Source organism: Grampus griseus (assembly GCF_964374135.1).
Source record: "Grampus griseus genome assembly, chromosome: 12".
NCBI classification, from domain to species: Eukaryota; Metazoa; Chordata; class Mammalia; order Artiodactyla; family Delphinidae; genus Grampus; species Grampus griseus.
The window spans coordinates 34812396-34838163 of record NC_139006.1 but is presented as its reverse complement, the minus strand read 5'-3'; the positions used below and the strand labels follow the sequence as shown (position 1 = coordinate 34838163).

Sequence of the window (25768 nt, the reverse complement as noted above, 5' to 3'; positions counted from 1 at the left end):
TTGTATAGGTAATTTTCTTGAAGACTTTGGTTTTCTTGAGAGGATGAATTCCTGTTCATAGTTACAAGCAGTGAAAGAAGCAGACCAGAAATATTTAGATTGAAATATTAACAATAATTTTAAATAATTATAGCCTTTGAAATCTGTTAGGGGAGATAAGACCTATTTCCTGTGATTAAAAACTGTAATAGGTGACAAGAGAATATTCCAGGTGATAAATATAAGGGACTATTACAAGTAATAATAGTTTAGCTACTGTATGCTATTGAAAATCATAAAAGAAAGTAAACATTGTATTCTCAGACTACATAAAGCATATAGATTTGTAACCGTTTGGCCTGTTCTAGATTGCTGAGTATCTGTAGTCTAACCTTTTTTTTAAAAAAATTTTTATTGAAGTATAGTTGAATTACAATGTTGTGATAATTACTGCTGTACAGCAGAGTGACTCAGTTATACATATAAATACATTCTTTTTCATGTTCTTTTCCATGATGCTTTATCACAGGATGTATTTTTTTAATGTCTTTATTGGAGTATAATTGCTTTACAATGTTGTGTTAGTTTCTGCTGTATAACAAAGTGAATCAGCTATACGTATACATATATCCCCATATCCCCTCCCTCTTGTGCCTCCCTCCCACTCTCCCTATCCAACCCCTCTAGGTGGTCACAAAGCACAGAGCTGACCTCCCTGTGCTATGCAGCTGCTTCCCACTAGCTATCTGTTTTACACTTGGTAGTGTATATATGTCAGTGCTACTCTCTCACTTCATCCCAGCTTACCCTTCCCCCTCCCCGTGTCCTCAAGTTCATTCTCTGTGTCTGCGTCTTTATGCCTGTCCTGCCCCTAGGTTCATCAGAACCATTTTTTTTCTTTTTTTTAGATTTCATACATATGTGTTAGCATATAGTATTTGTTTTTCTGACTTACTTCACTCTGTATGACAAACTCTAGGTCCATCTACCTCACTACAAATAACTCAATTCCGTTTCTTTTTATGGCTGAGTAATATTCCATTGTATATATGTGCCACATCTTCTTTATCCGTTCATCTGTTGATGGACACTTGGGTTGCTTGCATGTCCTGGCTATTGTAAATACTGCTGCAATGAACATTGTGGTACCTGTCTCTTTTTGAATTATGGTTTTCTCAGGGTATATGCCCAGTAGTATCACAGGATATTGAATATAGTTCCTTGTGCTACAAATAACACAGTCTAACCTTCTTGGTCTTGCTTGGCAGACTGTGAAAATAAGACAAAGGATTACTAATAGCAAAGATGTATTTATTAGATTTCTGTGGGAGATTTAGCACTGGAGAGTTACCTGTTATGATTAAGTTCTGTAGACAAATTGTTGGGGAAGACTAATTAAAGAATAGTTTTATTTCTTCATTAGAATTTTATTATTAACACTTAAACAAGATGTATGCTTTAAGACATACAGTTATTTAGCCAAATCCACTAATTGAACTAGAAAGAAAATAATTTTTTAATGTTCATCATTACAGATTTTATGATTACTGTTATTTCTGAAGATGACAGTATCATTAAAAATATTAATCCAGCACGTATTTCCATGAAAATGTGGAAACTGTCAAACAGTGGGAACCGACCACCAGCAAATGTGAGTCATAGAAAGCATTTTAGAAATTAAAAGTAGCTCTTACATTTAACATAAAATTAAATGTAACTTAATATAAAAATGCAGTGTGTATATCCTGGAGAACTAGAAAGTAACCCATTCCATCACTTAGGATTTTTAAAAGATGCATCAGAGTATGTTTCAGAATTAAGTCTAAAGAACACTAGCACAGGCAAAAAACTAAATATCACTGAGAGATAGTACAGAAAGTGAGAGAAGGAGATGTGATTGATAGACTACAGAGTAAATTAAAGAAGGGGGTAGAGTGGAGAGAACAGTTTGAGAGTCCAAAGCCATACAGTCCAATAGAAATATAATACCAGCCACACGTGATACTCATATTCTGAATTCTGCTAGTAGCCACATTAAAAAATAAAAAGAAGTAAGTAAAATTAAGTTTAATATAGTTTTAAACTAATATACAAAAAGTTACCATTTCACCATGAACTCAATATTTTAAAATTTAATTATGATATTTTACATTCTTGTATCTTTCCAAATCTTTGAAATTTGGTTTGTATTTTATGCTTACAACACCTCAGTTTGGACCAGTCACATTTCAAGTGCTCAGTAGTCACATGTAGTTATTGGCTACCATACCAGACAGTGCCAATCTAAAATAAATCTCAAATTGGAAACTAAACCAAGCCATATCAGGGGTCCTGATTTAATGACATCTTTGAGGATTTATGGTTCAGTTTAGTCATCTGTTTAGGAAACTAGCTTCCTTAATTTATACCATCAGTCCCATCAAGCTGCTATTACCTTAAAATTATGTCACCACCTTTAAGATCTGTTTTGTGCCCTTTAATGATTAATGGTATATCTTTCCATTGTGACTAATCTCACTTTTGTGTCATACATGCATGGTAAAGATATATACATGTAAGGGTGTGTTTGTGTGTATTTATCAATCCAGATGTGATCTGGGTTCACACTTGGTGAAAGGAAAAAGAAATTTTTATCGTAAATACACTGTGTTTAATGTTTGTGATTTCTCCCTCTCCCCCTTCTTCCCTACTTTTCCTTCTAGGCAGAAATATTTAGTTGTAATAAAATAAAGGATAATGACAAGGAAGATGGCTGCTTCTACTTCAGGTATTTCTCAAATTGTTTCATATTTTAATGCATATTTTGTTATGAAGTTAATCAGCCTTGGCAACATTTGCCTGCTCAGCTAGGGAGAAATAATTTATGATTGAATAGAAAATGTTATTTTCTTAATTTTTGGTCAGGAAGTTTTTTGAGAAAATATTTTGTTTGCAAACTTTGTGAAACGGTTTGGGGAAAGATTGTTGTGATAGATATATTTGTTTTCAAAACTATCAAAAACATCAGAAGAATTCTGTTGTCAGAGCACTTTATATTTTATTATATAGGACATTTCTGTAATTCTAAACTTAAGATCTTATGAAGTAAAAAAGCTGAACTAGGTTTTTATTGTTTAACTATGTGACTTTGAGTGTTGCTTCTTTAGTCTGGACCTGTACTTTGAAATCTGAAAATGGTTTTGGAGAGATGGTGTCTAAGGTTTCTTTTATTTATTAAAAATGTTTCTTTCCTTTTAGACTAATAATTGCTTTGTTTTATTTCTTTAAGTGTATAGTTTATTAAGCCATATAGAAAGCAAAAGGTACAAGTATAGATATAAATCATTGTTACAATAGTACCAGCATTTACAATTACCTGTGTATTTACCTTTGTTGAGGTATTTATTTTTCCATGTGGCTTCAAGTTACTGTCTATTGTTCTTTCATTTTACCTTGTAGGACTCCCATGAACATTTCTTCCGGGCCAGGTGTAGTGGTAATGAACTCCCTTAGCTTTTGTTTATCTGAGAATGTCGCTGCACTGTGTGGCATGCAGGATCTTATTAGCTCCCTGACCAGGGATTGAACCCGTGCCCCCTGCAGTGGAGGTGCAGAGTCCTAACCACTGGACTGCAGGGAATTCCTATCTGAGAATGTCTTAATTTCTCCCTCACTTTTGAGGAACAGTTGCTGGATGTAGGATTCTTGGTTGACAGTTTCTTTCTTTTAGCACTTTGAAAACATTGGCCCACTGCCTCTGGCTTCCAAACTTACTGATGAGAAATCCCATCATCTTATTGAGGATCCCTTGTATGTAATGATTTGCTCTTCTCTCGCTGCTCTTAATATTCTCTTTTTCTTTGTCCTTTGAAAGTTTGTAATAATGTGTCTTGGTGTGGGTCTCTGAATTTATCTTACTTGGAATTCCTTGAGCATCTTGGATACTTATATTCATGTCTTTCATCAAACTAGGGAAGTTTCCAGCCATTCTTCAAACATGGTCTCTGCCCCCTTTTCCCTCTTTTCTCCTTGAACTCCCACAATGTGTATGTTGGTCCACTTGATAGCATCTCAGGTCCCTTAGGCTCTGTTCACTTTCCTTCAATCATTTTTCTTTCTGTTCCTCAGACTCTCATTTCCACTGTCTTATCTTCAAGTTTGCTAATTCTTCTGCCTTCTCAAATCTGCCTTTGAATACCTGTAGTGAAATTTTCACTTCAGTTACTGTACTTTTCAGCTGCAGAATTTGTTTTTGGTTTCCTTTTAAGTTTTCTCTCTATTGATAAAGCCTGCGTGCAGCAACAAAGACGCAATGAGGCCAAAAAATAATAATAATGATAATTTTTAATTAAAAAGTTTAGCTATTACGTATTTCAAAAATGCTTGCCTTTTTTAAAATTAGTTAATTTATTTTTGGGGGTCTTCGTTGCCGTGTGCAGGCTTTCTCTAGTTGCGGCTTGCAGGGGCTACTCTTCGTCACGGGGCGTGGGCTTTTCATCACGGTGGCTTCTCTTGTGGAGTATGGGCTCTAGGCCTGTGGGCTTCAGTAGTTGTGGCACACGGGCTCAGTAGTTGTGGCTTATGGGCTCTAGAGCACAGGCTCAGTAGTTGTGGCACACAGGCTTAGTTGCTCCGTGGCACGTGGGATCTTCCCGGACCAAGGATCGAACCCGTGTCCCCTGCATTGGCAGGCAGATTCTTAACCACTACACCACCAGGGAAGTCCAATGCTTGCTTTTTTTTTTTTTTAATAGATTATTTTATTTTGAAAATACAGCATAATTTACTTACCTATTCACATATTTTGGGCTAATTAGATTATTTCCATTTTCATTATTATAAATAACATTGAAATCAACATCTATAAACAACCCTTTTTAGTTCCTTAAGCTAGATCATTTCCTTAATTTCTCTTTCAGATTTTTCATCATTAGTGTGTAGGAATGCAAGAGATTTCTGTGCATTAATTTTGTATCCTGATACTTTACCAACTTCATTGATTAGCTCTAGTAGTTCTCTGGTAGCATCTTTAGGATTCTCTATGTATAGTATCATGTCATCTGCAAATAGTGACAGTTTTACTTCTTCTTTTCCGATATGGATTCCTTTTATTTCTTTTTCTTCTCTGATTGCTGTGGCTAAAACTTCCTAAACTATGTTGAATAATAGTGGTGAGAGTGGGCAACCTTGTCTTGTTCCTGATCTTATTGGAAATGGTTTCAGTTTTTCACCATTGAGAACAATCCAATGCTTGCTTTTTGAGTCTATATCTTACTGTTTTTTATTGATCCAACTATTCTTTGTTCCTTTCTTTTTTAAAAAAAAATTTATTGTTTTTATTTTCATTTTCTTTTCCTCATTAACTTGGTAGTTATGCAATTTTTTACAATTTTCTAAGTGATTCTGTTTATTTTTTAAATTAATTAATCTAGGGATTACAACATGCATAGTTGACATATCAGTGTCTAAATGGCAATTTACATTTTGTACCCTCTTTTTGGTCAGTGCATGAATCATAGAACACTTAAGTTCCATTTTCTCTCTCCCAACTTAACATGCCTTTGTTGTTGTGTATATTAAATCTTTCATGGCATTATTATTTTATATAGTCAGTGTTCATTTAGACTTTAATTCATTTATCCTTTCTGTTAATCTTCAACTCAGGGCTTCCATCTGGGATCATTTTTCATCTGAGGAAGTTCCTTTAATATTTTCGAGTGCACAGCTGCTGGTGACAAATTATCTAATTTTTACCTAAAAATATATTCCATCTTCATGCTTGAAAACGATTTTTCTGGACATGATTTTCTAGGTTGGCCGTTTCTTTCTTGCAGTACTTTCAAGCCATCCTTCACTGTCCCATCATTTCTATTTAGAAGTTAACGATCAGTCTTAACTGTTTTTGAAAAGTTATCATTTACCCTCCTTTTTGGTTGCTTTGAATTTTGTTTTCAGCAGTTTTACTGTGATGTGCCTATGTTTGGATTTTTTGAAAGTTATCCTGTTTGGTTTTCATAGGCTTTGATTTTGTGGTCTTTGTTCAGTTTTTTTAAATTGTCGGCCATTATTTCATCAAATACTGCTTCTGCCTCATTCTTTCCCTCTTCTCCTCCTTACATTCTTATTTACATGCACTTAGTCCTTACAGTATTCTCTCTCACCCTCTTTTCTCTATTTGCCATATTTTTGTCTTTCTTCATTCTAGATACTTTCTTCTCAGCTACCTTCAATTAACTAATCTCTCTCTGTTCAGTGGTATCTAATTGCTGTTAAATTCATCTTTGAATTATCAATTTCTGTTTGGTATTTTTAGTTTTTTTTTTAAAGGTCCAGTTCTCTGTTGGAATTTTCAGTCTTGTCTTTTATTACCTTGAGCAGTAATCAGAGTTTATTGAAATCTTTCTGGAGTTTGTTTTGGTCTGTTTTGATTGTCTCTTGTTTCTGTTGGCTTTCATTCTGATTCTCTTGCCTCTTCATGTATCTATTTATTTTATTTTACCATACTTTTTATTTATGCATATTTATAGAAATAATTTGAAGTCTAAGATGTTCTCTTTCTCTAGATGGAGTTTACATTTGCTTCTGTCTGTTGTCTGGGATAGACACTAGCAGTCTATTATCATTTTGGTCCATTTTCAGAGATTGAGATAATTCTAAGCTCAGTTGCTTTTCCCTTGGGAGCCTGTCTGCTTTAGGTCCACCTCTACTCCTAGGATATTCTCCCAGGAGTCAAGCAACCTTAAATATGAAACTGACTTCCCAGGGTCTCCGTGCTCTCTTGTATCCTGCTGAGTCATTTTTTTCACTTTTGCTTATTATCTCTTAAACATTTTCAAGCAGATGTCTTTTTTAATATGGTTACCTTCATCCAGAAGTGTTGGTCTGCCATTTGGGAGCAGAAGTCTTGTTTCATTCTTACTGGAACTCTATTAGGAATTATCCTCAGAGAAAAACACAACCTAGAGAAAGGTTACATAATTTTCTCCAAGGTTGTGTGTATGTTATAGTGCAGAATTTCAATTCAGATGTGTGTTCACAGCCTTTGTTTACTACATTATGCCAATATTTTGAGAATATGAATGACATGGCAGAGCCAACTTAGAGGTCATGAACCATATTGCACGTATCAGACAAGGTATACCGTAGACTGTCGTTTATATATTCATTGTGTTTGTGACCAAAATAGTCTAGTAAGTCTACCTCTTACTAGGTACTGAGTTCTTTATTGATAATTAAATCACAATAAATATATTCTATATATATATATAGTTATATATTTAGAATATATAAATGGAAAACAAAGCAACATAAAAAGATCAGCTGGGGGCTTCCCTGGTGGCATAGTGGTTGAGAGTCCGCCTGCCGGTGCAGGGGACACAGGTTTGTGCCCCGGTCCGGGAGGATCCCACGTGCCGCGGAGCAACTGGGCCTGTGAGCCATGGCTGCTGGGCCTGCGCGTCTGGAGCCTGTGCTCCGCGGCAAGAGAGGCCACAAGAGTGAGAGGCCCATGTACCACAAAAAAAAAAAAAAAAAAAAAGATCAGCTGGATAATCTATAAATTCACAATATAAAACTGAGTAGGAAATTCACAATATAAAACTGAGTAGAAATGAAGCAAAATTCAGTTGATATATAATTCAGCACTTTTTGTGTTTACTTTGTCAACTTTGTATTCCTATTCTTTCATTTTTTGCCACACCCAGAGTTTGTGTTCTAGATGTTTTGTGATGGAATGTCCAGGTAAGAGGGATCTGGAATTAAGCCTGATATTGCAGGAAATATTTGGTGAATGAAGGTGAATGTAGTAATAGTAACTCTCCTCTTACTCATTTACTTTTTGTGGAAGGAAAAGAAATGTTAATGTTTTGAATTTCTTCCCCTTTTATTTAAAAGGTTTCAGTGATCTTGTCTCTTTCTTTTTAACTTAGGGATAAAGCAATTCCTAACAAAGTGGGGACATATTGTATCCAGTTTGGTTTTATGATGGATAAAGCAAATATCCTTAACAGTGAGCAGGTTTGTTTATTCTTTTTATGCATGGCAGTTAGCTTTAGTTAGCTTCACTAAAGCTAACTTTCTTGCTTGGTTGAGGAGTGTGTTGTTTTGTTTACAAGTGGGTTAATTATTGGTTGAAAGGTATAAATAATGCCATCTTCAGGAATTTTAGCATAGTACATACTTAAATTACATTGATTAAATTTGACCGGATGCAGAAGTTACTTTTCCATCCCTCTTTATATCGAGGACTCAGTAAACATTTTAATCTATATCATGGTAAGGTTACTCCTATCAATTGTACATGAAAATGTTTCAGTTAATAACATTTCAGGTACTAGGATTCTAGATAATGAAGTTTAAGGTAGTTTAACATACATTATCTTCATTATTGTTACTGCACTAAATTTTTTTAAATTACATATATTTTTAAGTGTTTCTAAATTTGTTTTTAGATGGTAAACATCCAAAAATTAATCTGATATTCCTTTTATCCTCAATTTTTACAAGTTGATTAGTTTTAAGAATTTAATGGAAATACATTTTAGAAGGTAATATTTCATTTAGTATATGCTCTCTATTTCTTCTCTTCATCTTTAATACTAAGCCATTAATGTATTGTTAATCAGAATGCTTCTTTTGTTAGATTATAGTGGATGTTCTACCTAATCAACCTGTGAAGTTAGTTCCTGAAATTCAGCCAGCTACACCAGCTGTTTCAAATGTTCGTTCAGTTGCCAGTAGGACCTTGGTCAAAGATTTATATCTTCGTATCAGGGTAATGTTTATTTACTTCCAAATTACAAAGGGTAACAAGAAAAATTATTCCTAGTTTTAGGGTGCAAGATAGTTATTATAGAATCATATCTGGATTATTCAGTTTAAGTTTATAGGAAAACTTTGTGCAGATGAATGAAATACTTATCAATATCTTTATACTTGAATACAAATAGAGAATGTTTAACATTATACATAAAATCCAGATATACTAAGTAGAAATTACTAAAAAATGCAGAAATCTGCCTACCTTTCCTAATATATCTTTAATCCACTATTTTATGTATGCGTTATGAATGTGTGAAGTAAGTTGATTCTTCAGTGTCCGTTTCACTGAGGGGCAGGAAGTAGTTAAAGTATTTATTTTGAAGAGATCTGCTCTCATGGCTGATCATAATGAGCTCCTCAAAGCTTCCAGTTACCCAGAGGGTAAGCAGCAATAGTGGTGCTAAGAATATTAACAAAAACATGTAAGACACACTAGTGGCCCTTCATTTTTATGAAAAGTTTGGCTGATAGAGTACTTAACTCCTTCAGTGTATTTTCTTGTTTTAGACACATGAGTCGTTCTTAAACTGGTCTTCCCTAGATCACATATAGATGCTGAAGGTATAGTACATAGCTAATTTTTAAATGGGAGTCCTTTTAATAGAGTTGAGCCACTGTATTAGATGGAAGCTATTGTATTAGATGGTTCTTTTATGGTTTCTGGGATTATTTCCTGCCTGTGGAGCACTTACTCTGAGAACTGAATTTTGTGTTTGGAGTAAGAAGGATCAGAATGATTTAATATTTGGGGCTTTATAAATAGGTCATATTTCTGATTTGCCCATGCCCTTCTCTGGGTTTAATCTTTTTCTACTTCTTATAATTAGTTACTTTTTGTTATTTGCTTTAAGGATGACTACAACAATCATACTGGAATTGATTTGGTTGGCACTGTAATGGCTACCATCAAAGGCTCTAATGAGGAAGATGACACCCCACTCTTTATTGGGAAAGTTAGAACACTTGAATTTCCCTTTGTGAAAGGTTCAGCTGAAATCACGGTAATATTTTTGTCTTCCGGTAGATAAGGTTTCCATATTTAATATTTTAAACCACAGTATTACAATACCTGTTCTTTTGTATAGCTATGAAGATGTTCTAATTATAGCATTAAATTGGAAAGTCAGCTAAAATATTTTGAGATTTTTGCTCTAAGCTATTACACAGTGAACCCATGATCATTGTTACTATTAGAAAGACCCTCTTTTCCCCTGTGGATGACTGTTTTCTGTAACTGGAGTGATTTTAACTTCAGTGACAATTTGATATTCATGTTTCATTGAAAAGCTACCATTCTGTGGCTAGAAATAGAATCAAACATAGCCCAGGTAAAATGTACATATATCTAGGAAAGTTTAGTAAAACCAGCTAACCTTTGTTATTCATTTTTTTTCCAAAATGGAAATAGTTTTACTTCTATAAAAAATACACAGTGCAAGAACATCAAAAATAATCACTATATCATCACCCTTCAGAGATATTGATGATTAGCAATTCAGTGTATAACCTTCCACACTTTTCTGTGTATACACTGACACTGCATGGATGTGTTCTGTGAGTATGATTTATATAGACATGGAGGAGGGTATAAAATTTCATTAATATAATAGAACTCTGCTTTCATGAAAATCTTATTTATTTATTTATTTTTTTTCGGTACATGGGCCTCTCACTGTTGTGGCCTCTCCTGTTGCGGAGTGCAGGCTCAGCGGCCGTGGCTCACGGGCCCAGCCGCTCCGCAGCATGTGGGATCCTCCCGGACCGGGGCACGAACCCGTGTCCCGTGCATCGGCAGGTGGACTCTCAACCACTGCGCCACCAGGGAAACCCGAAAATCTTTTCTCATTTAACACATCCTTGATACCTTTCTTTACCAGCAAGTATAAACCTACATCATTGTATTGATGATCATAATTTATTTGATCAATCCTAAGTGAAAATTTAGTTTCTTTGCAAAGTTTTATCAACAGTGCTTCCATCAGCTTTCTTCTATGTATATCCTTTGCACAAATCTGTTTCCTTAAGAAATTGCTAGAAATAGAATTGGAGATAGGGAGTGTACATTTTTAGCCTTTTGGTAGTTATTGCCAATTGCCTTTCAGTTTATATTCCCACCAGAAATACGTGTACATTCTCATATTACCAATCCTGAATAGAATGGTTTTTAAAATTCAACCACTCTTCCTATTGTTAAGTATTTTCTTTGTTACTAGGAAGGTTTGAACATTTTTCATGGTTTTGACCTTTGTAGGATTGTCCCTTAACTTTTTTTTTTAACATTTTTATTGGAGTATAATTGCTTTATATCCCTTAACTCTTTTTCTTCTGGGAGATTCATCATTTTCTTCTTAATTTTATATTAAAGATGTTAATGCTCTTTTGTGTATAAGTAGCTTTTTCCTGAGTTTGTCTTTTAGATTTTAACTTTGTTTATATTAGGGCAGGAGGAAGGGTTGTATTCACAGTGATAGCTCTTGTATTCTTAGGCCTTTAATTTTTTTATTGGTCTTGATTTTATTTTTATCTTTTTTTTAAATTTATTAACTAAATTTTTGGGTATTGTTTATTGAATAATTCTTCCTGTACCATTAAATATGAAATTTCACCTTTTCTGTATTTTTTTTGTTGGTGGTGGTGTTCATCTTTTTATCTAATCCAGGGCTAAAATCACATTGTTTTAGCAATATTAGGCTTACAGTAGGGGAGACTGCCAGCTTGTACCTGGTCTAAAGTTCAACTTGTTGGTTGGTCTGGCAGTCACCGAACATTACAGCATTTCCATTTTAATTAGTTCTCAACATTTTAAAAATTCTGGAGTTTTCACAAAGAGATTTGCATTCCTGATTTATTCGGAGAATTCTAAAGACTTGGCAGTATGAGGCCAAGATCTCTTAAAGCAGCAGGATTTTCCAGTCAGCTGCATCCATGATACTTCTTTTCATCTCTTGACATTGAGAGCAAGTGTCAGTTGCTACTTATATTTACACTTGTTCTCTTATTTTTATAGTGGATGGTAAAGTGAAATTTTCTTGTACCCTAACAAAAATTAGGTAATGAAAACCAGAGGTTGAAAAACAAAGAAGGGTGGGGAAGACATGTTGAGTATGCAGAGTCGGTTTGTATTGGAAGAACACACGTAGCCCACTACCTATATCCTGGTTACCTCTGTCCTATTTCCTTGGCCCCGCCACGGGCATTTGAAATTACTTACCCTGCTGTACACATTTCTGAGGCTTGCCCCACAGCTGCATATGGAATCTCAGCTTCATGTCATGCATATGAATTTCCACTAGAGGTTCCTAATATCACACTGAACAAGCAGAAATCTCTCAGGTCCTACTTGGCTCCTGACCCATATATTAATTAAGTAGGCCTGGGGCAGGGCTGAGGAATCTGGTTTCTGCAGGTGATTCTTGTCATTAGGGATGTTTGGGAAACACTGGTATAAAACACAATCATTTGTAAATGTTCCCTGTTTGCTTAAAAAGAACTTGTACTGCTTTCTTTAAAGTTTTAATCTAAATTTATAATTATTCAAGTTTGTTAATTGTGTTATTCAAATTCTTTATATTATTTGCCTACTTGATCTGGGAATTTCTGAAAGAGGTGTCTGAGTTTTATTCTGCTATATATTTATCCTTTTCTCATATTCCAAATTGCCATTTGTGTATGGATGCAGTTTTGGACTCCTCAGTTCTCTTCAGTTCTGTTATTCCATGTATCTTGGTAAACTGTACATCACAGATTACAAACTATAAAACTTTGAGATAGGAAAGGCCTCCTTAAACAGGACATAAAGGAAAAGATTTTATATTTATATATATAAATAGAGGATTAATAATATTAATATATTGGTATAACAATATATTAGTACAGTATATTGAACATATTTTTAAAACATGCTAAAGAACTTCCTGCAAATCAATGAGAAAAAAGACAATCTAGTAGAAAAATAAATGACCAAAGAACAGAAGCAGGTAGTTAATGGACGAGAAGGTATAAATGACTAATAAACAGGAAGCATGACCTCAGTACTAATCAGGGAAATGCTAGTTAAAACAATGATGACTGGTTGTTTTTAATACATCATTTTAGAAGAAAGAAGTACTTGATTAATAGTGAGTGTTGGCTTCCCGAGGGCGGCAGGGGGCCGGGTGGTGGGGTGCAGGTGCCCAGACGAGGGGAGGAGCTGGGAGATGGCGTCCGGAGCGGGTCGCTGGCTGGCGTTGGCACATGTCGGATCTGGGGCTTTCCGGAGCGGGCTGAGTCTGGGGAAAGGTGGCGATGTCTCCGCCGGACGGGGCGGCTAATTCGGAGTCTGGTACCATCGAGGTCAGTCATCGTTACTCGCAGCGGCGCCATTTTGCCCAAACCGGTGAAAATGTCCTTCGGCCCTCTCCGTGTGTTCTCCATTGTGATCCCCTTTCTCTATGTCGGGACGCTAATTAGCAAGAACTTTGCTGCTCTAGTTGAGGAGCATGATATTTTTGTTCCAGAGGATGATGATGATGACGACTAATAGGGCGTGGAGAAGTATAGAAAGGAGAAAGCCCTAACTTAAGAAATGGTGATGCTCGCAGCCTCTCCTCCTTCCCTATCAGCAGATGGGCCCAGGGAAAGCCCTCAGCCTCCCAACCCCAGTGAAGCGTCCTGCATGGTCTGTGACCATAGCTCAGATCCCCAGGCTCCGGGAGGTTCCTGGAGATGTGCTATCCACTGAGCATAATCAAATTGTGAATAAACATAATAAACATCAGCTCTGTATGACTGAGTGATGGCTGAATTTTCTCAATACAAGTAGACTCTAGTTGCAGTTTCTTCACCCTGCTGTCCTATCTCTATCAGCTGAACAAATAGGTCTTTGATTTACAACCCAGGGCCTCCAGGCCCCTGTGGATCCACAAGGTAATCATGGGGACCTGGGACCAATCTTCCTTATTTACAAAAGCCCAGCGGCTGCGTAGGCTAACTAAAGGCTCAGCTTTTGTGCTGAGTAACACTGGCTAGTTATACCACGCAATCAGAAGAAGCTTTGATTGTTTAAAACTCCTTGAGAAATACCACTTTTTAGAATTCTTTCAAAACTTGTATTCCTTAGATGAAAAAATAATAAAGGGCAAGAGAAAACCAAATACCGTATGCTAACATATATATGGACTCTAAAAATTAAAAAAAAAATGGTCGTGAAGAACCTAGGAGACGGGAATAAAGACACAGACCTACTAGAGAATAGACTTGAGGATACGGGGAGGGGGAAGGGTAAGCTGGGACAAAGTGAGAGAGTGGCATGGACATATATACACTACCAAACGTAAAATAGATAGCCAGTGGGAAGCGGCCACATAGCACAGGGAGATCAGCTCGGTGCTTTGTGACCACCTAGAGGGGTGGGATAGGGAGGGTGGGAGGGAAACGCAAGAGGGAGGAGATATGGGGATATATGTTTATGTATAGTTGATTCACTTTGTTATACAGCAGAAACTAACACACCATTGTAAAGCAATTATACTCCAATAAAGATGTTAAAAACAACAACAACAACAAAAAAAAATAGTAAGTGTTGGCCAGACACATCAGGGGAACTGGATATTCTTATACACTGATGGTGAGAGGATAAATTGATGTAGCCTTTTTGAAGGGAAATTTGATACTACCTATTAAAATAAACTTTTAATAAGTCACTATAGGGACTTCCCTGGTGGTTCAGTAGTTAAGAATCCACCTGCCAATGCAGGGGACACAGGTTCAATCCCTGGTCTGGGAAGATCCCACATACTGCCGAGCAACTAAGCCCGTGCACCACAGCTACTGAGCCTGCACTCTAGAGCCCCAGGAGCCACAACTACTGAGCACGTGTGCCACAACTACTGAAGCCCACGTGCCTAGAGCCCGTGCTCTGCAACAAGAGAAGCCACCGCGATGAGAAGCCCACGCACCGCAAAGAAGAGTAGTCCCCACTCACTTCAACTAGAGAAAGCCCGTACACAGCAATGAAGAACCAACACAGCCATATATAGATAGATAGATAAATTTATGGGGGAGGGCTTCCCTGGTGGCACAGTGGTTGAGAGTCCGCCTACCGATGCAGGGGACACGGGTTTGTGCCCCGGTCCGGGAGGATCCCACATGCTGCAGAGCGGCTGGGCCCGTGAGCCATGGCCGCGGAGCCTGCGCGTCCGGAGCCTGTGCTCTGCAACGGGAGAGGCCACGGCAGTGAGAGGCCCGCGTACCGCAAAAAAAAACCCAAAAATTTATGGGGGAAAAAGTCATTATATTTCTCTATTCTGGAGAATACACCAAGAAGTACTGAAAGCTACTTTCTTTGCTGTATTATAAATAATAGCTAAAAATTTTTAAATGAAATGTTCATCACCCAGTGAAAGGATATTATAGTGTATTGTATCTATATTATGCATAAATGTAAAAAATTGGTATTTAAACATTCACTTGAATTGATAGATCAAAATGAGTGCTGAAAGCAAATTGCTACGGTATAAAGTGTGTTATTTTTAAAGTGCAAGCAGTTTTATTTTTGTGTTTATATTCATGTAAATACATTGAAAACAGTTTTCAGAAATTAAGTGGTGGGATTGGGGATTGGTTTAATGATGGACTTATAATTTTCTTATTTCGTGGATTGTTTTACAGTGTTCTATCAATTTAGATTTTTTAAAATTTTATATCTGAATTTTATTGTGGTCTAAAAAAACAAAGCAACTAGTACCTATTGTTTCCTTGTAAGACTGAAAAAGTTATTTAGGATATAAATATTTATATTGCATTATTTACTAGTTATATGTTATGGTCTCAAAGTATATCAGAAGTGTGTGTGTGTGTGTGTGTGTGCGTGCGCGCACGTGTGTGTGCTCATTAATGAAGAAAATACATTAAAAAAGACAAAAAACAAATCTTTAGAGCTTTTCAGGACCTTTTGTTTGGTCACCTGGGACTGGTGGGTCTACTTCATGGTAACAGCTGTAACTTAAACTCAGCATTGGGCTTTGTGCATTTCTTTGTGATTATTTTTATAACTCATACCGTCAGCTGTTTCACACTGCTTGAACTTAAAGGTTGGAATCAGGAAGATATTTCTAGTCAGGATATAAGTGGCCATTGATATTTCTGGCCTGGAAAGATACTTTTTCTTATAGTTTTCCATTGTATATAATTTTTGCATAAGTTATTTATTGATAAGATAGTTTGACTTTCAAACCAATAACAAAAGGTAAAGAGTTCTATGTGTTGGATGGTGCTGCTGATGTTTTAATGAATGCTTAATGAATCTCACAGGTCAGTCAATTTTGCCTTTTGCCTTTAAAATTTACCACTTACTTGAAAACAGAGTACAATGAGATATATAACATTTATACATTTACAAATACCTTTTTAAATCTCGTTTTTCCTTGCTGTTTTTTTCTTTATACAGAGTCTAGTTCTGGCAGAAAATAGTCCTGGAAGGGATAGCACTGAGTATTTTATTGTGTTTGAGCCTCGGCTACCAGGTTTATCAAGAACATTAGAATCATATATCCTACCATTTATGTTTTACAATGGTAAGTTTCTGGGAAAATAGAGGATAAACTCGTACGTTTGTGGTACTTTATATAACTTTGTTTTGCTCTCCATTAACATGGTGCTTACTAGTTATCTAATCATGTTATGACATTTCGGAAAAGTCACAATTTAAAAATTGAAATAAATTGTCTGAATATTTTTTCTTAGATGTTAAGAAGCAGCAACAAATGGCAGCACTTACAAAAGAAAAGGACCAATTATCTAAGTCTATTATAATGTATAGAAGTTTATTTGATGCCAGCAAACAGCTTCTTGATGAGATGAAGTGTAAGTCATTTTGTGTTCAAATGATGCTTTGGGGAATAGTGAGGTAGAAGGTTGAGGCCATGAGACACAAACATTGTCTAATTTCCTGAACTTAGAAGTAAACTGCAGGACACGGCAGAAAGGTGGTAGTGATGGTTTATATTACTCATCATTCGATCTTCTTAAGATGAAGTATTCCTGCATTTTAAATAAGTGTATATCTTGTGTACCTACAAAAATTTGAAACTTTTACTAGAAATCTGAATCTATAGAAATTTAAAGGTTTTGACATAACAGTAATAAGGTTTTTATCTGGCTCTAGCATTTGGCAAAAGACATTGGATGACAATATCACTGAAAGAGTGATATGTAATTTAAGTTTTAGTTTGAGCCATGCGACTGTGTGTAGTTCAATTTAAAAATATCTGCAGCAAAAAATATATCTACAGCAGAGAAATATGTAATTTATTTTTTAATAAATACATGGAACATTTGCTACAGTTTTTAATAATGTTTGTATACTGTTTAAGACAAGGCATTTGCTGAGTTGTGCTCTATTTGTCGGATTTTTCCACAGGTCAAGGATATTTAGAGGATAATAGGAACTAAGTAGAGTAATGAAATAATACACAATTTGTAGCACTGAAATTTTGTTTTTAAAAAGTCCTATTTGTTTCTTAGAATAACCTTATGCAATTATGTATAAATTATGTATAGTCATGTGGATTAGAATTAAATAGCTTTTCCAAGATTACTTGTGGTTTGCAACAAACATATCATAATACCTCCCTTAGCTGCCTTAGCTCATTTCTCCCTTATTAGAAATGAACTTTAATTTTAGATTTTAGTTTAATTTAAAATTTCTATAATACTCTTCATTTTTCATTTTAGCATCAGTCATTAAAAGGAAAAAAACAAGGGATTGAAAACATTCTTCAAAAACTATATTTTGGGGGCTATCACAAATTGATAGTTTTTGTTTGTTTGTTATTAATTTTAGGCCAAGTTGAAGAAGCAAAATTAAAAGAGGCCCAGTTGCGAAATGAACTAAAAACACACAATATTGACATTCCTACAACACAACAGGTACAGTTTCCAAGTATATGTGAAAGTTTTTTCTTTTTAATTAAATTCTAACCTATAATTTTTTTTTTTACCATTCATACTTTATTAGGAATGTTATGTACACTGTTGTTTTGGGGTACTAAGCCATATATGGATTATAATCTAGTCACTCACTAGACATTAAAATGGGCTAACAATGACGGAGTGCTCTTTTCAAAGAAATTGCAGTTTGTGTTTCTAATCTAATGACACCAGTAAATTAAATTAATAATACACCAACTTGAGAACTTGCGTTGAAGAGACCTAAGTGATAATCAGTATATGTGGTGGCAAAGAAAATGAGAGAAAGTAACAAAAGACAATAGATTTTTTTAAAGCTTACATTCTTTATGTGTATAACTCATAAGTCCTATTATACGTTACATATTTCTTAACTAAAAAAAAAGAATCAGTGAGGTTGACTCTTCACATTACTATGATCATGTTCTTATAAGAAAGGAATAGCTAGCTGCTTAGTAACTTTTATGTTCTTGAGTTGTAACTATGTTCTCGTGTTGTCTAAATTGTTGGTTTTTCTCTGCTATTTTCTCTGCCTGGTACAAGAGTAACTGTAATTGGCCTTGCAGTTAATTTTTCTTTTTAAATTACAGATGCCACACATTGAAGCACTTTTGAAGAATAAGATGTCAGAACAGGAAGAACTAAAGAAAAAACCCAGAAGATCATGTACTCTTCCAAACTATACTAAAGGCAGTGGAGATGTTTTAGGAAAGGTTAGTGTTTAAGCCTTTTAAGAGGCATTACATTTTATTATCTTGTTTTCTATCTGCTTTGGGTGATCCTAGATCATGGAGCCATGACGATATCGATATTTGGGGATCCCAGGCAGGATAGAGTGGGATTTCATCACACTACTGAGATGGTGTGCAGTTTAAAACCTATGAATTGTTTATTTCTGAAATTTTCATTTAATATTTTCAGACTGCCATTGACTGTGGGTAACTAAAACTGGGGAAAGAGGAACCACAGATAAGGGGGGACTGCTGTACAAGAGTAGACATTGTGATGTTCTCATTGCTAGGGCAGGTTTTTGCTACCAGATCAGGTAAGAATAAAGGGTAGATGTGACCATATCAGTGCAATAAATGAGGTTTAGAAATCTGCCACAAAATTTCAACCTTGTTGGACTTTGAGCAAGCTTGTGACTAAAATACAGTGGGTCCTCTGTATCCACAGGTTCTGCATCCTCAGATACAACCAACTGCAGATGGAAACTATTTGGGGAAAAATTCCAGAAAGTTCCAAAAACTAAAACTTGAGTTTGTCATATGTTGGCAACTATTTACATAACGTTTACATTGTATTAGGTATTATAAGTAATCTAGAAATTATTTAAAGTGTACAAGATGGTATATGCAGATACTATGACATTTTATATAAAGGGTTTAAGTATCCACAGATTTTAGTATCTGAGGGGGTTCCTGGAACCAGTCCCCTATGGATACTGATGGACTTGCTATACAGTTGACCCTTAAACAACATGGGTTTGAACTGTGAGGGTCCACTTATACACAGCTTTTTTTTAAAACTGAATACCGACTACAGTACTGCCTAATGGTTGAATCCTCAGATGTGAAACTGTGGGTATGGAGGACCGACTGTGAAGTTATATGCAGATTTTCGACTGCTTGGAGGGTCAGTGGCCCTAACGACGTTGTTCAAGGGTCAACTGTATTTGTAAATAGGAGAGTGACTGTTAATTCTAAGCTCTAAAGTGTTTATATAAGCAGAAGAAATGATTCTTATCTGTGATGTTTAGATTTGTTTTCTGAAAAGTCATCTGAGTAAAAGATCTGCTTAGAAGGGTATAGTATATAACTATATTTAGGTTTAAGTGTATATTATGATTACTTTATCAGTTGACACACCCCAATAGTAGAGATATTAAATGTGGGGGGAAAAGTACATCACCTAGCTGATAATATTCCAAGTATTTTTATTTGGTTACTTGCAAAACTTACTGTAGTTTAATCTGGGGAACAGTTTTTTAAAATTTAATAGCAGAAGAGACAGTTTAATATGTTTAAGCCAGTAAGCTTTTACAGTTTGAGATTTTTTTGTTAATTTATGTGAGTGTTTCAAAAAAAGTGTTTTTGCTTTAGACTTGGGCTTTTAAAATATTTAATGTCAAATTTATATATATTTAAAACTTTTTTACTTGATTTTTAAAATGGGTTATAGATTGCGCACCTGGCACAAATTGAAGATGATAGAGCCGCAATGGTTATTTCTTGGCATCTGGCAAGTGACATGGACTGTGTGGTCACCCTGACCACTGATGCTGCACGTCGTATCTATGATGAAACCCAAGGTCGTCAGCAGGTGTTGCCCCTTGATTCTATTTATAAGAAGACTCTTCCAGATTGGAAAAGGTTAGAAAAAAGTGAAAGTAATGATTTTTTTCAGAAATTTCTTTTCTATTTTTTATCAAATCACCGAATTTTAAAATTTCTCTAAAAGATGCTTAAACAGAGAAGTGACTCAAAGTATGTGCATTATTTTTGTCTTCATCACAAATATGATCTTCGTTAAGATCAGTATTGCAGTGTATTTGATCATATATGCTGGCCAAGTTTAATTTGCCAATTAAATGTTATTTGTATGTATGAGAGAGACACATACAAACACACAAACCCAAAGCGAATTTTTGGCCTTTGCAACAGGAAGGATGGTAAGATGTCATTATTCTTAACAGAATATGGAACACCTTTATTTGGAGTAAGAGTATAGATACATGTCTTTTGTCCTATTTATGTCGTGTGAAAATAAGCAGCCATCATTTAGGTAGAGAAGGTTTCTCTATTGGAACTGCCATTAGCTAAGTTGAAATATAAGAGACCATCTACTTAGGATGTTACACCTTTTTTTTTTTTTAAGGAGGTTACATCTTTGTTTTAATATAAATCTGGTTTCTTTAAGTGTTTTCCCATTTACTTTTCAAAGTATGTTTTTAGGAAATAAGTGTGCAAACCAATTAGGCATTTTTAATCTCAAATTTAAAATATTTTATATGTTCTCTAATTTTGGGCTATTTTTAAAAATCTACCTTAAAAGACTAAAACAAAATGGTGGTAACAAAACAAAAATGTTAAAATGTATAACAGAGTGTTGACCAATAATTTTCTCAGATTCCTAAACAAGTTTGCAAGGTGTACAGTTGGGTAGGTATGGGAACTTGAAGGAGAATGGAAACTAATGTTAAGAGCTTACTGTGTCATTAAACTAACATTTTATTTCACTTTGTAATCTAAAAATATATTCAGGAAACAGCTGGAATTTGAACTCAAATCTATCTGCTTCTAAAATCTCCTACTCTGCTACCAGTCAGCACCCATTTTAAACAACATGGGAAATCCTATCAAATCATAATGACTGTGTTTATAAGGGTAATAATTTTTGTAAAAGTAATTTTACCTCCAGGAGGTTCTCTCTTTTTTTTCATAATCCCTGAGGACCAAGTTAAGAATTCTTGATTTAGGGAAAGTATGAATCTGGTATTTAAGGCTAATGCTTGCTCTAAAAGCTAGTTATTCTCTCTTTCTGGTATTGTGCCTGTTATTGGGATTGAGTTAACTAGCTCTTAAAGCCACCCCAACCTCTATTCCTACCTACAAGATTTGGGAAAAGCTACCGTATGTGGAAGGGGAAAGCCCTGACACCCCAGTCAGCCTCCATCTCTTGAATCTCCTTGTTATCCCTGGACTTCAGTTGCTCATTCTGTACAGTGTGTCAGAGGATAGGTGGCCAGAGTACTGGGCTGTTTCCCTCTCGTATGCTCAGTCTTGGGCCTTGCCCCTTCCCCCCGTCTATTCTAGGGCCACTCTCCACATGAGACAGTCATATCATTGGCATCCTCGTTTAGGGCCAGCTTGAGAGGCTGCTTCTCTCCTTTCCTTGTCAAACTAAACAAAGGTTAGTTTATATTGATTTTACAAACTAATTGACAATAGCAGTACAGATAAAACTAAGATATTTTTATACGGTAAATATCGTTTTCATTTCTAAAGGCATAACGGTTAATAATTTAGCAGTATTACCTTGCATAGGGAGTTGATTAAATGATCACAAAAATAATCAGTATATTCATATGTTTTTCATAGTATATATATACTTTTTGATTAAAAGTTACATGTTTTGTTTAAATTTTTTTAAAATTCAGACCTCTGCCTCATTACCGAAATGGAAAATTGTATTTTAAACCCATTGGAGATCCTGTCTTTGCCCGAGATTTGTTAACGTTTCCAGATAACGTAGAACATTGTGAAACAGGTAAAGGAAATTATGATGGCTTTTTTTATACAGATGTTAACATTTGTGATCCAGATACATAAATTACTGACTATGGAAAATTATGTTCTTATTTAGTTTATAAGTGATAGTTTTATTAATATTTACTTCTCTCATTTTTCCTGTTAGAGGAAAATATTGAATAAAATTCTTATGTTATTAGCATTATTTCTAATAAAACTTTGTAATATATGTTAAGATTTTTTAAAATATCTCAGTTTTTTAAAAATAGAAGTTTCATGTGCACAATCATTATATTTCAGTTTCTGAGTACACAACAGCATGCTCACCACCAGAAGTTTGTGTTAATATTTTAATATGACCAAAAAAGATGTCATAATTTTAATAATTCGTTAATTGAATTTTTTAGTGTTTGGTATGCTGTTAGGAGACACCATTATTTTGGATAATTTGGATGCTGCTAATCATTATAGAAAAGAGGTATGTATTTGAATTATTTTTTAATTTGTAGCTCCAATTTTAATGTGTACTTTAAAAATTTAATACATAGCTCTGTATAGAAATAATTTTATTTTAGGTTACATGTGCAAATGACTAAGTAACCTTGTCAAAACCAATTTAAATCCTACAGATTGATAAGCAGCATAAAATTGGGCAAAATATAGGAATGAATTTGCCAAGATGCAAATTAAAATGAGATGTTTATGAAATTGTCCTAAGACTCAAAATCAGTATCTGTTATTGATGGTGGTATTGAAAAAGAGTACACTCAGATAATGTTGTTGGAAATGTAATTTGACGTAGCCCTTGTTTATTAGTTGTTAGGGCTGCTGTAACAAAGCACCACAGACTGGGTAGCTTAAACAGTAGAAATGTATTGTCTCACAGTTCTGCAGGCTTAAAACCGAAATTCAAGGTGTGAGAAGGGTCAGTTCTTTCCAGGGCTTATGAGGGGAGGGTCTGTTCCATGCCTTTCTCCTTGGTTTGTAGATAGATGGTCATCTTCTCCCTGTGTCTGTTCGCAGCTATACATATCTGTGTCCAAATTTCCCTTTTGTATAAGGAAACTACTCATTGGCTTAGAGCCCACTGTTATGACCTCATTTTAACTTGATTACCTCTATAGAGACCCAGTCTTCAAATAAGGTCACATTTTTGAGGAACTGGGGGTTAGGACATCAACATAGGAATTTTGAGGGACACAATTCGACCCATAATACTTTTGGAGAGCAGTTTGGCAATATAAGTGTTTCCGTTATCTATTGCTACATAACAAGCACTTCAGAAGTTAGTGGCTTTAAACAGTAACAACATATTAGTACTCATTTTTCTGTGGCTTTCTCGCAGTAGTGTTAGCTAGTTGCACTGAGATGGTGAAAGCTCCAAAATGCCTCACTCAGGTAGCTGGCAGTTGATGCTGGTAGCCATCTGGGATTCAGCTGGAGTTGGCCAGAGGCTCAGCTGGTGCTGTCTCCTGGGGTCATTGTTCTCACCCCCACTCAACGGGTGTGTGAGATAATGCCATGAAGGCTTTTAGAAACCTTTTTCTAGCTAAGAGGATCTGGAAAGTAGTGCCTTAAATCTTTCTGAGGTCTCAACATAGGGGCATCCTTCACTTGATTTTTGACTTTGAGGCCACATTTTACTGGCTGTACCCTGGATTTGATCTTAACCCTGAGGCTTTCCGTTTCTTTTTCAAGAATCTTTTGTTAGCTGAACAGGCTGGGGAGGAAAAACAGTCCAACCCAGCAAGTTCTGGGTTGGAAATATTTCCTTGAAATTATTTTTGAAAATGAATTAGTTCCTACTTAGTTTATCTCCCACCTGTACTGGCTAGTTGATACTGGCTACTGGTTTGGCACTTGGTAGGCTGGCAGACTTAGATATCTCTATGCAAACCGTTCTCTCCTTGTGGCTGCTGGGGGCTTTTTCAAATGGAATCTGGGACCTAAGAAGGGAAGTCAGAGCAGTGATGGCAGAAGTTGCAGGTCTCTTAAGTCCCAGCAGTCAGTTCAGAATCTGGCCAGCCCAGACCCACATCGGAGAGTGGGGAGTTTGAAATAGACTCTTTCCTCTCCATGGGAGGGGCAAAGAAGTTGCCGCCATCTTTGTACCATCACAACGTATTAAAATAATTTATCTTACAGACATGCTCCCACAAGTATATAAAGATATGTACAAGGATATTCATTAGATGTAAAGCAATTATATTCCAATAAAGATGTTTAAAAAAAAGAATATTCATTAGAATATTTAAGAATTTTTAAGACACTTTGGAAGCAGTGTGAAGTCCATCAGTTGGGATTGCACAACTCTACTACAGTAATTTATACAGTAGAGTAGTATGTAGCTGTTAAAAAGACATAAAGCAGATAGATATGTCCTAACAAGGAAGACGTACAAAATATATTGTTTTGTTGAAAAGTTGCCAAATGATAATATATAAGATGATGCCCTTTTAAAAATAAGCTTATGTAATTTAAACAAGATGGGAGAATATATTGTATACTGTTGTATATATTAAGAAAGATTATCCCTTCTATATTACTTCTAAGTTTTACTTAATGAGAAAAGAAAGGCAATCCACTGTGAAGAAACACCTTTCAGAGGGCTGCTGTAAAGATTGAATAAAATAATAAAATAGAAATAGAATAAAATTTCAGTAGAGGAATGGTCTCTTTGGATCTGAAATCCAGAGGTCTTTGAATTCTTTGATACAGAAGAAGTATTAAATTTAATAAATATGGTGTTAGGGACTTGGAAATAGCAGGTGATAAACATGTATGTAAACACTATAAGCTTGCAAATTATTATAGCTGAAAGTGAGTAAGGATGCAGTTACTTAAGAGAAAACAGAGGTCAGTTTAAAATATGATCCAGTACGGGCTTCCCTGGTGGCGCAGTGGTTGAGAGTCCACCTGCTGATGCAAGGGACACGGGTTCGTGCCCTGGTCCGGGAAGATCCCACATGCCGTGGAGCGGCTGGGCCTGTGAGCCATGGCTGCTGAGCCTGCGCGTCCGGAGCCTGTGCTCCGCAACAGGAGAGGCCACAACAGTGAGAGGCCCACGTACCGCAAAAAAAAAAAAAAAATCTAATCAGAGTGCCAAGAAGAGGAGGATAAAAGGATCACAGGTAATATCTGAAGAACTAATGGCTGAAAACTTTTAAGAACTGATGAAAGACACCAATCCATAGCTTCAAAAAAAAGTAGGAAGGACTTCCCTGGCAGTCCAGTGGTTAAGATTTCACCTTTCAGGGACTGCCTGGTCCAGTGGTAAAGAATATGCCTTCCAATGCAGAGGACGCTTGTTCGATACCTGGTCGGGGAACTAAGATCCCACATGCTGCGGGGCAGCTAAGCCCGCACGCCTCAACTAGAGAGCCTGCGTGCCGCAAACTACAGAGCCCACATGCTCTGGAGCCTGTGTGCCACAACTAGAGAGAGAAAACCCGCATGCCACAACCAGAGGGAAACCCACACACCACAGCTAGAGAGAAGCCCTCGTGCCACAACTAACACCTGCCTGATGTAGCCAAAAAAAAAAAAAAAAGATTTCACCTTCCAATGCAGGGGTGTGGGTTCAGTCCCTGGTCTGGGAGCTAAGATCCTACATGCCTCATGGCCAAAAAAAAAAACCCACGAAAAACAGAAGCAATACTGTAGCAAATTCAATAAAGACTTTAAAAATGGTCCACATCAAAAAAAAAATTTTTTTTAAGTAACAGCATATGTGACAAAAGCGGGGACAGCATTTGTTCCTCATAATTGGTATAGCACAGCAGTCCCCAGCCTTT

General features: G+C 35.8%; 2 protein-coding genes across 2 annotated transcripts in view; both read left to right on the top strand.

The window, feature by feature from the left end:
• The window catches only part of SMCHD1 (structural maintenance of chromosomes flexible hinge domain containing 1), a gene marked incomplete at its 5' end in the record, with an annotated part of 127709 nt that overhangs the window by 81685 nt on the left and 20256 nt on the right, over nt 1–25768 (top strand). The window contains 12 exons of the mRNA XM_082667117.1: nt 1515–1630; nt 2682–2746; nt 7887–7974; nt 8600–8731; nt 9630–9779; nt 16205–16331; nt 16501–16620; nt 17600–17685; nt 18315–18437; nt 19906–20096; nt 21884–21993; nt 22382–22452. Coding sequence (XP_082523243.1) covers nt 1515–1630; nt 2682–2746; nt 7887–7974; nt 8600–8731; nt 9630–9779; nt 16205–16331; nt 16501–16620; nt 17600–17685; nt 18315–18437; nt 19906–20096; nt 21884–21993; nt 22382–22452 — 1379 coding nt within the window. The remainder of the gene's footprint in view (nt 1–1514; nt 1631–2681; nt 2747–7886; nt 7975–8599; nt 8732–9629; nt 9780–16204; nt 16332–16500; nt 16621–17599; nt 17686–18314; nt 18438–19905; nt 20097–21883; nt 21994–22381; nt 22453–25768) is intronic.
• On the top strand, nt 12777–13515 carry LOC309831267 (essential MCU regulator, mitochondrial-like). Its single transcript, XM_082668323.1, is given in 2 exon segments — nt 12777–13083; nt 13086–13515. Coding segments are annotated over 2 exon segments (321 nt in total). The 5' UTR covers nt 12777–12974; the 3' UTR covers nt 13298–13515.